At 42.8% G+C, this 11,300-nt stretch overlaps 2 protein-coding genes across 7 annotated transcripts; one reads left to right on the top strand and one right to left on the bottom strand.

Moving 5' to 3' along the window:
- Nucleotides 1-1,346: 1,346 nt before the first annotated feature.
- On the bottom strand, nucleotides 1,347-4,748 carry LOC143372135 (polypeptide N-acetylgalactosaminyltransferase 3). 2 transcript variants are annotated; one of them, XM_076818065.1, is made up of 10 exons: nucleotides 4,463-4,748; nucleotides 3,929-4,237; nucleotides 3,639-3,748; nucleotides 3,398-3,578; nucleotides 3,165-3,334; nucleotides 2,907-3,074; nucleotides 2,710-2,809; nucleotides 2,229-2,638; nucleotides 2,009-2,151; nucleotides 1,347-1,938 (listed from the first exon to the last, which is right to left on the bottom strand). In XM_076818065.1, the coding sequence occupies exons 2-10, from the start codon at nucleotides 4,063-4,065 to the stop codon at nucleotides 1,543-1,545; spliced, it is 1,815 nt and encodes a 604-aa protein (XP_076674180.1). In that variant the 5' UTR covers nucleotides 4,066-4,237; nucleotides 4,463-4,748; the 3' UTR covers nucleotides 1,347-1,542. The 2 variants fall into 2 exon arrangements, with proteins under 2 accessions (XP_076674180.1, XP_076674181.1); XM_076818066.1 differs by lacking the exons at nucleotides 3,639-3,748; nucleotides 4,463-4,748 and having other exon boundaries at nucleotides 3,929-4,066.
- A 572-nt stretch (nucleotides 4,749-5,320) lies between these two features.
- On the top strand, nucleotides 5,321-10,890 carry Sec31 (COPII coat complex component secretory 31). Of its 5 annotated transcripts, none has more exons than XM_076818056.1 (15): nucleotides 5,321-5,475; nucleotides 5,785-5,997; nucleotides 6,078-6,400; nucleotides 6,474-6,571; nucleotides 6,647-6,892; nucleotides 6,965-7,258; nucleotides 7,363-7,731; nucleotides 7,813-7,933; nucleotides 8,019-8,324; nucleotides 8,403-9,508; nucleotides 9,632-9,727; nucleotides 10,059-10,133; nucleotides 10,203-10,445; nucleotides 10,522-10,593; nucleotides 10,673-10,890. In XM_076818056.1, the coding sequence occupies exons 2-15, from the start codon at nucleotides 5,795-5,797 to the stop codon at nucleotides 10,859-10,861; spliced, it is 3,741 nt and encodes a 1,246-aa protein (XP_076674171.1). In that variant the 5' UTR covers nucleotides 5,321-5,475; nucleotides 5,785-5,794; the 3' UTR covers nucleotides 10,862-10,890. The 5 variants fall into 5 exon arrangements, with proteins under 5 accessions (XP_076674171.1, XP_076674169.1, XP_076674173.1 ...); XM_076818054.1 differs by having other exon boundaries at nucleotides 10,056-10,133; XM_076818055.1 differs by lacking the exon at nucleotides 5,321-5,475 and adding an exon at nucleotides 5,515-5,535 and having other exon boundaries at nucleotides 10,056-10,133.
- The last annotated feature ends 410 nt before the right edge of the window (nucleotides 10,891-11,300 follow it).

Below are 11,300 nucleotides of genomic sequence, written 5' to 3'. Positions count from 1 at the left end.
ACACATAAGAATTTACATCGAGCAATTCTTTCCTTGGAGATTTAAATTTTGAGACTCCTTCTCTACGGAATACCATGCAACGATCGCTATTTTCATACATCCGCACCGCCGCGGCATAATGCAGACAGTTTCGCGAGCGGAGCTTGGAAATTCAGGTTCTCCGGGGAACGGGCCTGTTTCCAGAAAATCAACCGGGCCTCTCCAGCAGGAGGACTGGTAATTAACTCGAGAAACGCCAGGTTGCCCAGGGTCATAGGTGTGTGAGAACCGGAACGCACTGGCGTACGAAACGAAGACGCGAACGCGTGGACAAGAAGCGAGTCGAGATGTCACAATAATGTTACAGACGACTTGTCCAGTGATCTTCGTTATAAATCATTTTCCACCTCGTGACCACGGTACCTTTTTTTTCTCCCGCTGCGACTGGATCATAAATCTTCCAACGGAGAAGACTTTTTCCTCGCTTTCCGATCCCGATCAATATATTCCCTTATCGATCATCGTGAATGACAGTCTTTATAACCGCCAGGGTAAATTTTTTACTAATAATTCGTAGTTTGAATTACTAAAGTAGGCGTGCTCAATTACCCTTTTATTATTTAATTTCTCAGTGATTATCTCGAATCAGCGGAGCCCGCGAGCTGGAATTTGCGAAAAAAAAAGAGACGCGTCGATGGTGATTGCGGTTTCCCTGCTGGCGGAGCGATACCGATCCATAAATAAAGGCTCACTCATCTCAGCCAAACTTGGCCTGTAGGTGAGCGTGCATCGAACAAACAGGGAGACTAGGCCGACTTCGAGCTAAGTGGCTTCTTGGCCTCGCCGAGGACGCGACTTTGACCCAGATATCGGTAAACTACTCCGGACAGGCCGCGAATAAAGTGCTCGTATTTTTCGTATCAAAATGATATTCCAACTGATACGGGACACGGAGGAGCGTTGGCTTTAAAAAATCGATGGAACGACTCGAAAAAAAAATAAAATCAACTCACGCGCGCGCAATCTCGGAAACGGCTTTAACCTTGGTGTTGAGGACAATGAAAAGATGATTCGTCGCTCGTGACCTTAGTCACTCTATGAATCACCGGCCGCGATCATCTTCTCTGGAACCGTGACCAGCGAATTAGCTATTTAAGGAATTTCTAAATTAGTCCGCGACACACGTGTGTTTCTTCGAAACGCCGAACTGGTCGAAACATAATCACTGATTTTATGGTTCTTTGCTTGCATCAACCGGGCGATTATCTTATCATACGAATACAAAACACGGACACGAGTGAGTGGTGATGTTAAATGGTATGCGAGAGTAGAAATGACAAAAAAAAATTGTTAACAGTACCTACAAATCTGCGTCATTTATGTTTATTTACAGCGGATCAAATATAGGCGCGAGAAATACTCACCTGTGTAAAAGTGAAATTAAGGAAACGGTAAGTTTGCTTAAAAGTATCTGAAAAAATACATCTTTTTCAGCTGCCCCGCTTTGATAAGGCGATTGGCTTGTCCGATGCTCGTAAATGCGTACAAAAAATACTGGTAATATTATTTCCATGGAACCGATTCCAGCAACCACTGCTGGTCAACGTTTCCCGTACAGGCAGCAATCACAGGACCCCCGTCGTTACTCGATTGTAAGCACATACCAGAAGAAACGTGCAAGAACGTCTTCGCCTGTTCGTTGTACTCCCATTTTTGCCTGTTATGGCCATTGCACGCCATTATTTTAACCTTTGGCGTTTTGTGCTGAGTGTCGCGCTCAGGCGCGTCGAGACAGATACTCTCGTCCGTCATTACAACCCCAGCTTTTGTCATCACGAACATTTGGTTAAGAATTGGCCGTGGGATACGCGATTCGAGGACCGCGTATCCCGAGGGCTGTGAATAGGCGCCTTTAGCGGTTGGTCGCATAATGCATTTGTCTGACGCGACATGCACGATCTGGTGTGTAAATGTGGTAACTTAACAAACAGGTCTTCGATTCAGCGATATTATCTAAAATTCCACTCACCCGCCCGAAGAATCGATCATCTTTTGGGAAAAAGTGCTCCGGCCATACGTTATCCAAGTACCACTCGAAGCTTTTGCACTGCAATCTTTCGCGCAGAGCTAGTCTGGATCGAACGGGCTGCTTGTCCCTCAATCTCGCCGCCTCTGTAACAAAACGGGCGAATTTAATAACGAACTTACTTCAACCAGCAACTTAGGTTCCTAATCGCAACTCCCTTTACCTGGATTGAACTTGAAATAGAATTCTGCCCAATCGTCCATCCAAACCAGAGCCACTCGGGCCAGGTTTCCGTACAGAATCTCCCCCACTCCGCCCGGGAAAGTGTACGGCGATGATTTTCGAAAGAGATGCCCCACGTGGGAGCAGGGGGCGATTTCAACGCTACCGCCGCACTGCCACACCCGAAACGACAGCTCCAAGTTCTCGCCGCCCCAAATTCTCATCTGTTCGTCGTAACTGCCTAGTTCAAAGAAATAATCCTTGTTCATGGAGAATAAACCGCCGGCCATAGCGGGCGTTCTGAACGGCTCAACGATGTTATCGCGTCTCTCTCTCAGCAACCGGCCGTTCAGCGTTAGCCAGCGGAAGTGCAAGTCCCAATTGAATGCACCCCAGTGCAGCTCGAAAGATCTATAATGTTATAATACGCTGCATAGTCTTCGGGTATCTTAACTACGAACGAATGTGACTTCGCAGCTCACCGGGTGTAGCTAAACGTATCGTCATTTATGATATCGATGACAGGAGATACGACTCTCGTTCGATTCCTAGCAACGGCTTCGAGTAAGGGCTCCAACCACCCTGCAACGCGTTAGAACAAAACCACAAAGTTGGAATATCGTTTTTCTGTACCTCGTTCTGTGTATCGCGGGAATTGTGAAAAGAAGAGCTCACCTACCAACCGTGCATTCGCAATGGGCGTCGAGGAACGTGACAACTTCACCTTTGGCTTTGCTCGCGCCCAAAAGTCTCGCGTTCACTAAACCCACACGTTTCTGAGAGCGAAGGACTTTAGTAGGCACCTGCAAACTCTGCACATGTTCATCTAGAGCATCCTTCAGAAACTCTGACAGGGGAGGACAAAATAAATTGAATGTGGGGCGGCGAGAGAAATAGGAAGCGCGTGAGAATTAACACTCCCGCCATTCGGCCGTACCTCTATCACTGTCGTCGTCAACGAGAATGATTTCCTCTAACAGATGCCTCGGCGATCTGTCGATAACGCTGTACACAGTTCTGAGCAATGTGCTCCAAGCTTCGTTGTGAAAGACAATGATAATCGACGTTGTCGGTAAGTTACCCAAATTCGCGTAGCGAGAAACACACCTGCGTAATGATTTCGTTACCCACGGTCGATCTGTTACCGTTAATGTGAAACGTGGAGATTACCCTTTTCTTCGGACATCTGGCAGAGATCTATTTAAAGGTATCCTATCACTGGCCATTAGGTTGAATCGATTGATTTGGAAGAGTTCTTGCATTCTATAGAAATCTTTCGCCGGCACGAGCACCGGGCTGCCATTTTTCCCCTCGAACGGCCGTGGATCGAACATATTTTTATTAAGCAGCTCTAGAATTCAATAACAGGATATAAGAATGCGCCGGCATGACCCACTGTTCCGAAAATTACCTTTCGTGATATTCGGAGTTTTCAGGGGATCCACTGAATCCCCGATATAATGACCTACTACCACATGTATTCCCCTACGATCTATATAATCCTTCTGATTGCCCAAAAGTCTGAAATTAACAATCGAAATTTTCCAAGGCATTCCGCTCTGACTTTATAAACAAGTTCATACACAAAGAAAACAGAGAACCCCCGGTCTGCACTAACTGATGCAACAGGTGACGGCGAAACTCGATTCGGATTGTTATTTTAATGATAACCAAGTGGTGCTTGCTTTGTCAATCACTTACCGCTGCGAAGCGTAATCGTTGCGAGGATCCTCGGTTTCCCGACTTTTCCTCAGCCAAACAAAGAATATCCCTGTCAGCACGATGATCGGAACAACGATCAGCCACGTGCGACATGGTCGCCTGAATCGTGGCCACATCGTGACCCCCGTCGAAAGAACACTGTCTCGAGCTTCACTAATTTTCAGAACAGTCCCGTTTATCTCATTGCGGAATAATTAACTGTTATCGTCCAAGTCGGACTTCCGTTATCATGGGCTTCTCACGACGGGTCATCGTGGGAAAAGAAAAAGTTCCGACGTCTACCTTGAACTGGAAGAAGTTACAGAAGTCAGGATGAACTTCGTAACGAATCGGTCGCGCGTTAGCAGCGCTGGCAATTAAATAATCCCTGATTCTCGTATAGTATCGTTCACTAAAAACTTCTGCACAATTGAAATTCGAATATTGAAATGAAATGTATTAATCTCGTGTGGCAACAAAAGTATACGCGATACTCATACAGAATAACAGAGACATTTAATGTTTACAGCTTACCACGATCTCTTTAAAAATTCTACCACGGATCCCATCGGGCGCAGCACACAGTTTGCACCCGAGTAGTCCCAGAATTCTTCCTCAAAACAAACGTGAATCACCAGTAGGACGACTTCCTTTATCTTCACATAGCGAGCACAGCTTCTCAACGAAATGTATCACTTTCTTCGAGAGCTATTACTTGTCAATAATCCCACACGATCGATGCGTTAATGGATCGAATATGATCTAGCGGAACAACACCACGCACGCACCTCTAGCGATGTCTAGTAATACGACAACTGGAATGAACTTCAAGCCTTGAAGTTCAAGGCAGGGATCGGCGGGCTTAAGTTACGCTGGATGAAGGGGGAAACACCTAAAGGAGCGGTGGTAATGTGTACATCAACTGCGCCTGCGTCAGTCACTCACACATTACCACCGCTCCTGTAGGTGTTTCTCCCTCCATCAATGTAGCTTAAGCCCGCCAATCCCTGCTTCAAGGAATTATTAGGACGCTGTGAATAAGACAGTGCCGTACCAAGAGAATCCGTGCCCCTACTTTCTAATAAATTAAGTACCAAGTAACGTGTCACAACGTAGTCTTAATGCTTGAAGTCTATTTTTTCATTAAAATAAACGCAAATAAATCATGTAACTCTTTACATCGTATATGTTTCACATTTTTCATCTGAAAGTTCACTATTATTAGGGCAAGATCACTTAGTCGCCACGCTACTACGATTAAGAGCACCAACTGCATTAGAAATAGCGTAACTAATCGTATAATTGAGTAACATGCCGCACGATAGAAACTAGAAACACTTTTCCTTCTCCTCTCATGGTAATCTCAAGAAGAACGATTCATTCGAGCGACAGAATTAACGTATCAGGAAAATACCGAAGAGGTCAGCACCATTCCCAACGTACGGTTGGCCACGTTGGAAGAAGTTGACGGGTGACTGCTGCTCGTTTGACGTTAGGGATTCGTTTCTGTAAATTTCGTTCGGTTACCATTAATTGAATTCATTAAGGTGAGGAACCGTTAAGCAAATTACGTATCTTCTATTCTGTGCACGATAGATAGATATCCAGTACGTATATGTAACACGTGTTAGAATTCGAGGTAGCAGTGGGTCGCTGAACCTTCGATACTGTCTAATGCAGTCGTAATATTATCATTCATAGTAACACAGTTTGTATTGTTACGAGATGCCTAGACGTGTTGTTGTTTACTAAAAGCAGAGACATGTATCACGATCATCGCTTGACTTAGATAACTTTTGACGATGTAATCAATTGAAAGTATTTTACATGGAACGCAAACGTAATTCGCCTTACAGCGTGCCAAGGATGAAGGTAAAGGAATTGCTCAAGACTGTCAATGTAGCATGGTCTCCGCCTGCTCAACACCCGATATTATTAGCTGCTGGAACTGCAGCCCAACAGCTCGACGCGAGCTTTAACACATCTGCCAGCCTGGATCTGTATTCCTTGAATTTGCAAGAACCGGGATACGATTTGGAACTGAAAGCCAGTGTTGCGAGTGACCACAGGTTGAACATGGGTCGTCCTAATGCACGTAAAAGTATTACTAAGTAATTACCGGAGTTTTATATGTGTGGGAAACTTCTAGATTTCATAAAATCATATGGGGCTCGTATGGAACCAGCCCGGCTGGCATCATTGTTGGAGGCTGCGACTATGGCACGATCAAGATTTATTCGGTTGCCAAAATGTTGGCTAGCGATAGTAATTGTCTAATAAGTAGTCCAGACAGACACACAGGTCCGGTCAGAGCGCTCGATTTCAATCCATTCCAAGCAAATTTACTGGCGACAGGGGCAACTGAAAGCGAAATTTATATATGGGACATTGTTAATACAAGTACTCCGATGTCTCCTGGATCTAAAAGTCAACCGCTAGAAGATGTGCAATATATAGCGTGGAACAAGCAAGGTTTCACTGTACTATCTAAATTACCAATATGATTCCAAAACCAGGATTAATCAGTCCCTGTTTATTTTCGCAGTGCAACACATTCTCGCCTCTACTTTCTCACAGCGCTGTGTCATATGGGATTTGAGAAAGAACGAGCCCATAATCAAGCTAACGGATGCGAATTCAAAAGTAACTTAATTTCAAAACACGTTCGAATTTACTTTTAATTTTATGGCTTCTACATGTATAATGTCTTAAATGAAGGTACGGTGGAAAGTGGTTCAGTGGCATCCAGATGTTGCGACACAGCTGTGCCTGGCATCGGAGGATGATCAGACCCCAATCATTGAGCTATGGGATTTGAGGTTCGCCACGTCACCATTGAAAACGTTCCAAAACCATCAGCGCGGAGTTTTGTCGATTGCATGGAATCCACACGATCCGGACTTCCTCCTGAGTTGTGCCAAAGATAACCGAATATTGTGCTGGAATCCCAACTCGGATGCACCAGTATGTCTGTTAATAACTAGTACTTAAAATAGTAACGAATCCATTCACATTCTTTTCTGTCTTCGAATACAGAATGGTGAAGTGATTTGCGAATTAGCACAAACCAATCAATGGAATTTCGATGTCTCCTGGTGTCCGAGGCATCCGGGATTAGTCGTGGGGACTAGCTTCGATGGGCATGCCGCAATTTATTCCTTATTGGGCGGGCAACAACAGACATCTGTAGAAACATCCAATCAAATTGTAGATTCTTTCCCAGGAATGGATCCGTTTACTCAGCCTCCTTCTATGAAACAATCTGAACCAGCTGTCGTCTTGACGAAAGCTCCGAAATGGTTAAAAAGACCATTTGGAGCGTCTTTTGGTGTAAGCATTGGATTTCGTTATATACGATCGCATATAGATCTGCGCACGTTACAGCACGTTATTAAATCGATGATGCTGTCTATAAAAACAGTAACATTTTTCAGTTCGGTGGTAAACTGACAATATTTGAAAACGAGCCTGTGGATCCCAATATGCCGCTGAATTCAAATAAAAGAGTTATTATATCGCAAGTAATCACGCAGCCGACTTTAATTCAACGTTCTAACGAGTTGGAGGAGGTTCTTAAAACTGAGCAGTACAGTGATTACTGTAAAGGAAAGGCCGACAATACGAGTGACTTGCATAGGAAAAAGATATGGAATTGTGTGGGAGCATACTTCGGCGAGAATGTGACGAAAGAAATATTGGAATTACTGGGATATGACGTGGAAACGATGAATAATAAATTGAACCAGTTCGTTTCTATCGATGACATAAACAACATTACAGAAGGGGTTGGAAATATGAATAATGTACGTTTCAGTTTAAATAATTTAAAGTGCTTTGAGTAAATAAGAAAATATCTCTGAGATTACGAAATGTAATTGCTTTAGGTACTTAATGGAAATATTATAGATGGAAGCGCGGCATTCGACGCTATCGCACAAGAACAGTGTAAAAAGACAGCCGCGGTTGCGGCCAAGGATAACAACTTTCAATTAAATCTATCCGATGGTGATTTTACAATTTCGCTTGAGAATTTATCTTTTCATTTATTTTATGATTTGTTAACGAAATGCTAATCTAATGTATTTTACAGATGAGGATGGGCTTATTACCCAAGCAATCCTCTTAGGAAACATCGAAGCTGCGGTATCCTTATGCTTTGACAATAAAAGATACGCGGATGCGGTAATTCTTTCAATGGCTGCTGGACCCGATTTACTGGCGCGTACCCAGTACAGATACTTCTCGGAGCATTCTGGTGCTCTGAATTCTCTTATCAATTCATTGGTTAGTGAAAATTGGGCCGAGGTTGTTAAAAATACCGACATTAACTGCTGGAAAGAAGTACTGATTGGAATCTTTACTCATTCCACCCCACAAGAACGATCTACTTTGTGCGGTATGAATGAAATTATGAATTTTTTGGAAGCGCAGAAACATATGACGTATAATTCTCAATCTATTTCGTATGCCGCAGATATGCTTGGAGATCGTTTGGCATCGTGCGACGATCAAACCCTGAAAGAGGAAGCTCAGATTTGTTACATCTGTTCCGGTAATCTGAATAAAATGATCGAATCCTCGAATGTTGATATTCAAGAAGTAGTGGAACTAGTAATGATAATGCAAAAAGCTCTGGAAATGCAAGGTATCAGAGATATACAGATAGAAGGAAAGATTGCCAACGTTTTATCTCATTATGCTGAGATGTTGGCGTCAGAGGGAGATCTTGATGCTGCGCTGAATTATCTCGGAAATAGCCAAGATGAAAAAATCGTAATGTTGAAAGACCGCCTGTGCAGAGCCTTAGGCTATATTCAAGAACCTAAAAGCATGGCGAGAGCGCCAGCGATGCAACAGAATTATTACGATCAAACAAGGAGACCCGTACAGACTGTACAAAATCCATTACTTGTTGCAAGGGAACAAGCACGGCCTTTCGCCGATACGAACGCTCCTCCTGCGAAACAGTCTTTCGTGCCATCTACAAATCCGTTTAATGCTCAACAGCAACAGCAACCTTTCGGATTATCCCCTCTTCAACCGCAAATACAATCCATGCAATACGATCAGTATCAAACATCCCACTCTTACACTTCCGCACCTGTTTCTCAACCACCTCCTCCGCCACCTCCTACAACTGGATCAAGCGGAATTGGATCCCGACCACCTAGTGTCGGTCCTCAGGCGAGATCAAAATATCTTATAGATCCATCCGTAAAATCTACTGCAACGTATGGCCAGACTGGTTTCCCTCAGCAGGCATCGCCGTATAGTAATCAAATTCCTCCACTACCAGGCTACTCGTCGCTAAACACCTACCAACCGCAAGTTCCTGTGGCTACAACTGCATACCCTGGACAAAGTTTCTCAACTACTCCGAAAGACCCGGAACCGTTTAAACAAGTTCAGCCTAGCATATTATCACCGTTGCAGAGTCAGCAACAAAGCCAAATGTACGAGCCAATTAGATCGCAACCGCACCCACAAACCCAAATGTATGGAAACGAGAGCATCTATCAAGCGCCACTGCAACCTGCCGGATGGAATGACCCACCAATCGCAAAACCGTCCCGAGCACAAGTAACTATTTTAATATGTTTTATCTACTAGTATACGTCAGGTTACGTGTTAAGACAACTAGTCATGCAATTGATGAAGCGTTACAAACATTGTACTGATGATACATGCATTCAAATAATATAGCCAGTACTGGCATTATACAACAAAAATGAAATGTCTGCGGAGCATGCTGGCACCAGGAAATGGAAAGAAAAACATTCGAAGAATGTGAATACGAAGGTAGACAACTATCAGAGATTGAGTGCAGTTTCCACTGTTTCACGATTGCTATCTACCTTTTAGCAAAATGTACTCCCCTTATGTTACGTTTAAAAGTTCGATGTAATCGATCGCAAATAACAGTTTCAGTTTCGTGTGAGATTAAATAAACTAATACCACAGTGTGAGATACACAAGGACATTTCCAACCGCTTCATAGAAAAGTTCATGTACCGCGAATGTTACACATATCACAACATGTACTTACTTATCGCTAATGTTGTTGCTACAATTAATTGATAAGAGAAGGGTGTTGGTTTTAAGCATAACAATTTTACATTTTGTGCAGCAGTCGAAACCGGATTACCAGCATCAAAACCCCATTTTGCATCCATTGAGAGGTGCTGCACCTCAGCCAGAGCAGCATGTAAGTAATGGCATTAAAAGTGTGTAAAATATTAAGTATTCAAATATTATTTTTCTCTGATCTTTTCAGGTTTTGCCCCAAGAAAAATATTATCCTGACCCGCAAGGACCCTACAATCCACAGCAGTATAATCAGAACATTCAGAGTATGGGCGCCCAATTTGCCAAACCAGCGGAACCGTTGCAACCTGCAACACTCGGCGTTGCGGTCGAACCTGAGAAGCCGAAAGCACCGATACCGGAACAACATATACATTTAAAGACAGTATTCGATGAATTGAAGAATCAGTGTTATGAGAATGCTAAGAATCCGGTAAGCCGAATCTTTCTTTTTATAACCGTACAGTTAGATTACACTGAAGATAATCGAACTTTTCTTATTTTCCCAGCAAATCAAAAGAAAAATAGAAGATGTGTCGAAGAAACTCGAAATGTTGTACGATTGCCTTAGAGAAAACAAGGTACGTTACTTTCTTACTTTATAGTATACAATTATCGGCTTCGAAACATGGCCTATAAACATTCACATGTATTTTATAGTTGTCCCAGAACACTTTGCAAGTACTGCACAAAATATCCCAGATGGTACAAAGCGGGAACTACGTCGGAGGCTTAGATCTTCATATGCTGTTGGTGTCAGGGCCAGATTTTAGTGAAATATCGTCTTTTATGCCTGGTATCAAAGTATTACTGCTAAGTGCCCTTCAATTAAATGTCTACATTAGATAGAATGCAATATACGAAACTTGAAATGTTTACTTATTCCTTTTTATAATTTGAGATTTTTATAATCCTTAATATCCTTACTAAACGAGATACTTATGTTGCATCAAGTTCCCATAATATCCAGTGCAGTATGGATAGTGGTGACTATTTCTGTACGAACTTTATCGCTTAATTGTGTCATTCTATATTCGAATATGGCTTATCGAAGTTCGATAACCATGTACTGTTAACCCTGTATGGCTAAAGAGGTTATTATGTAAAAAGTAGGAAGAAATATCGGAGCAGAGAGCGTCTAACATATTCCTATAGACATTGTTACACACCAACTTTTCTTTTTAATATACCGTGTATATAAAACATTAAAGTTGGCTTTAAAGAAAATCGTGTGTATATTTTTAAATAAAAAATTATACGATTCTATTCAAATTATGAATCTGTTACC

The sequence above is a fragment of the Andrena cerasifolii genome, chromosome 8, assembly GCF_050908995.1.
Source record: "Andrena cerasifolii isolate SP2316 chromosome 8, iyAndCera1_principal, whole genome shotgun sequence".
In the NCBI taxonomy this organism is placed as follows: domain Eukaryota; kingdom Metazoa; phylum Arthropoda; class Insecta; order Hymenoptera; family Andrenidae; genus Andrena; species Andrena cerasifolii.
This window is presented reverse-complemented; position numbering and strand designations above follow the sequence as displayed.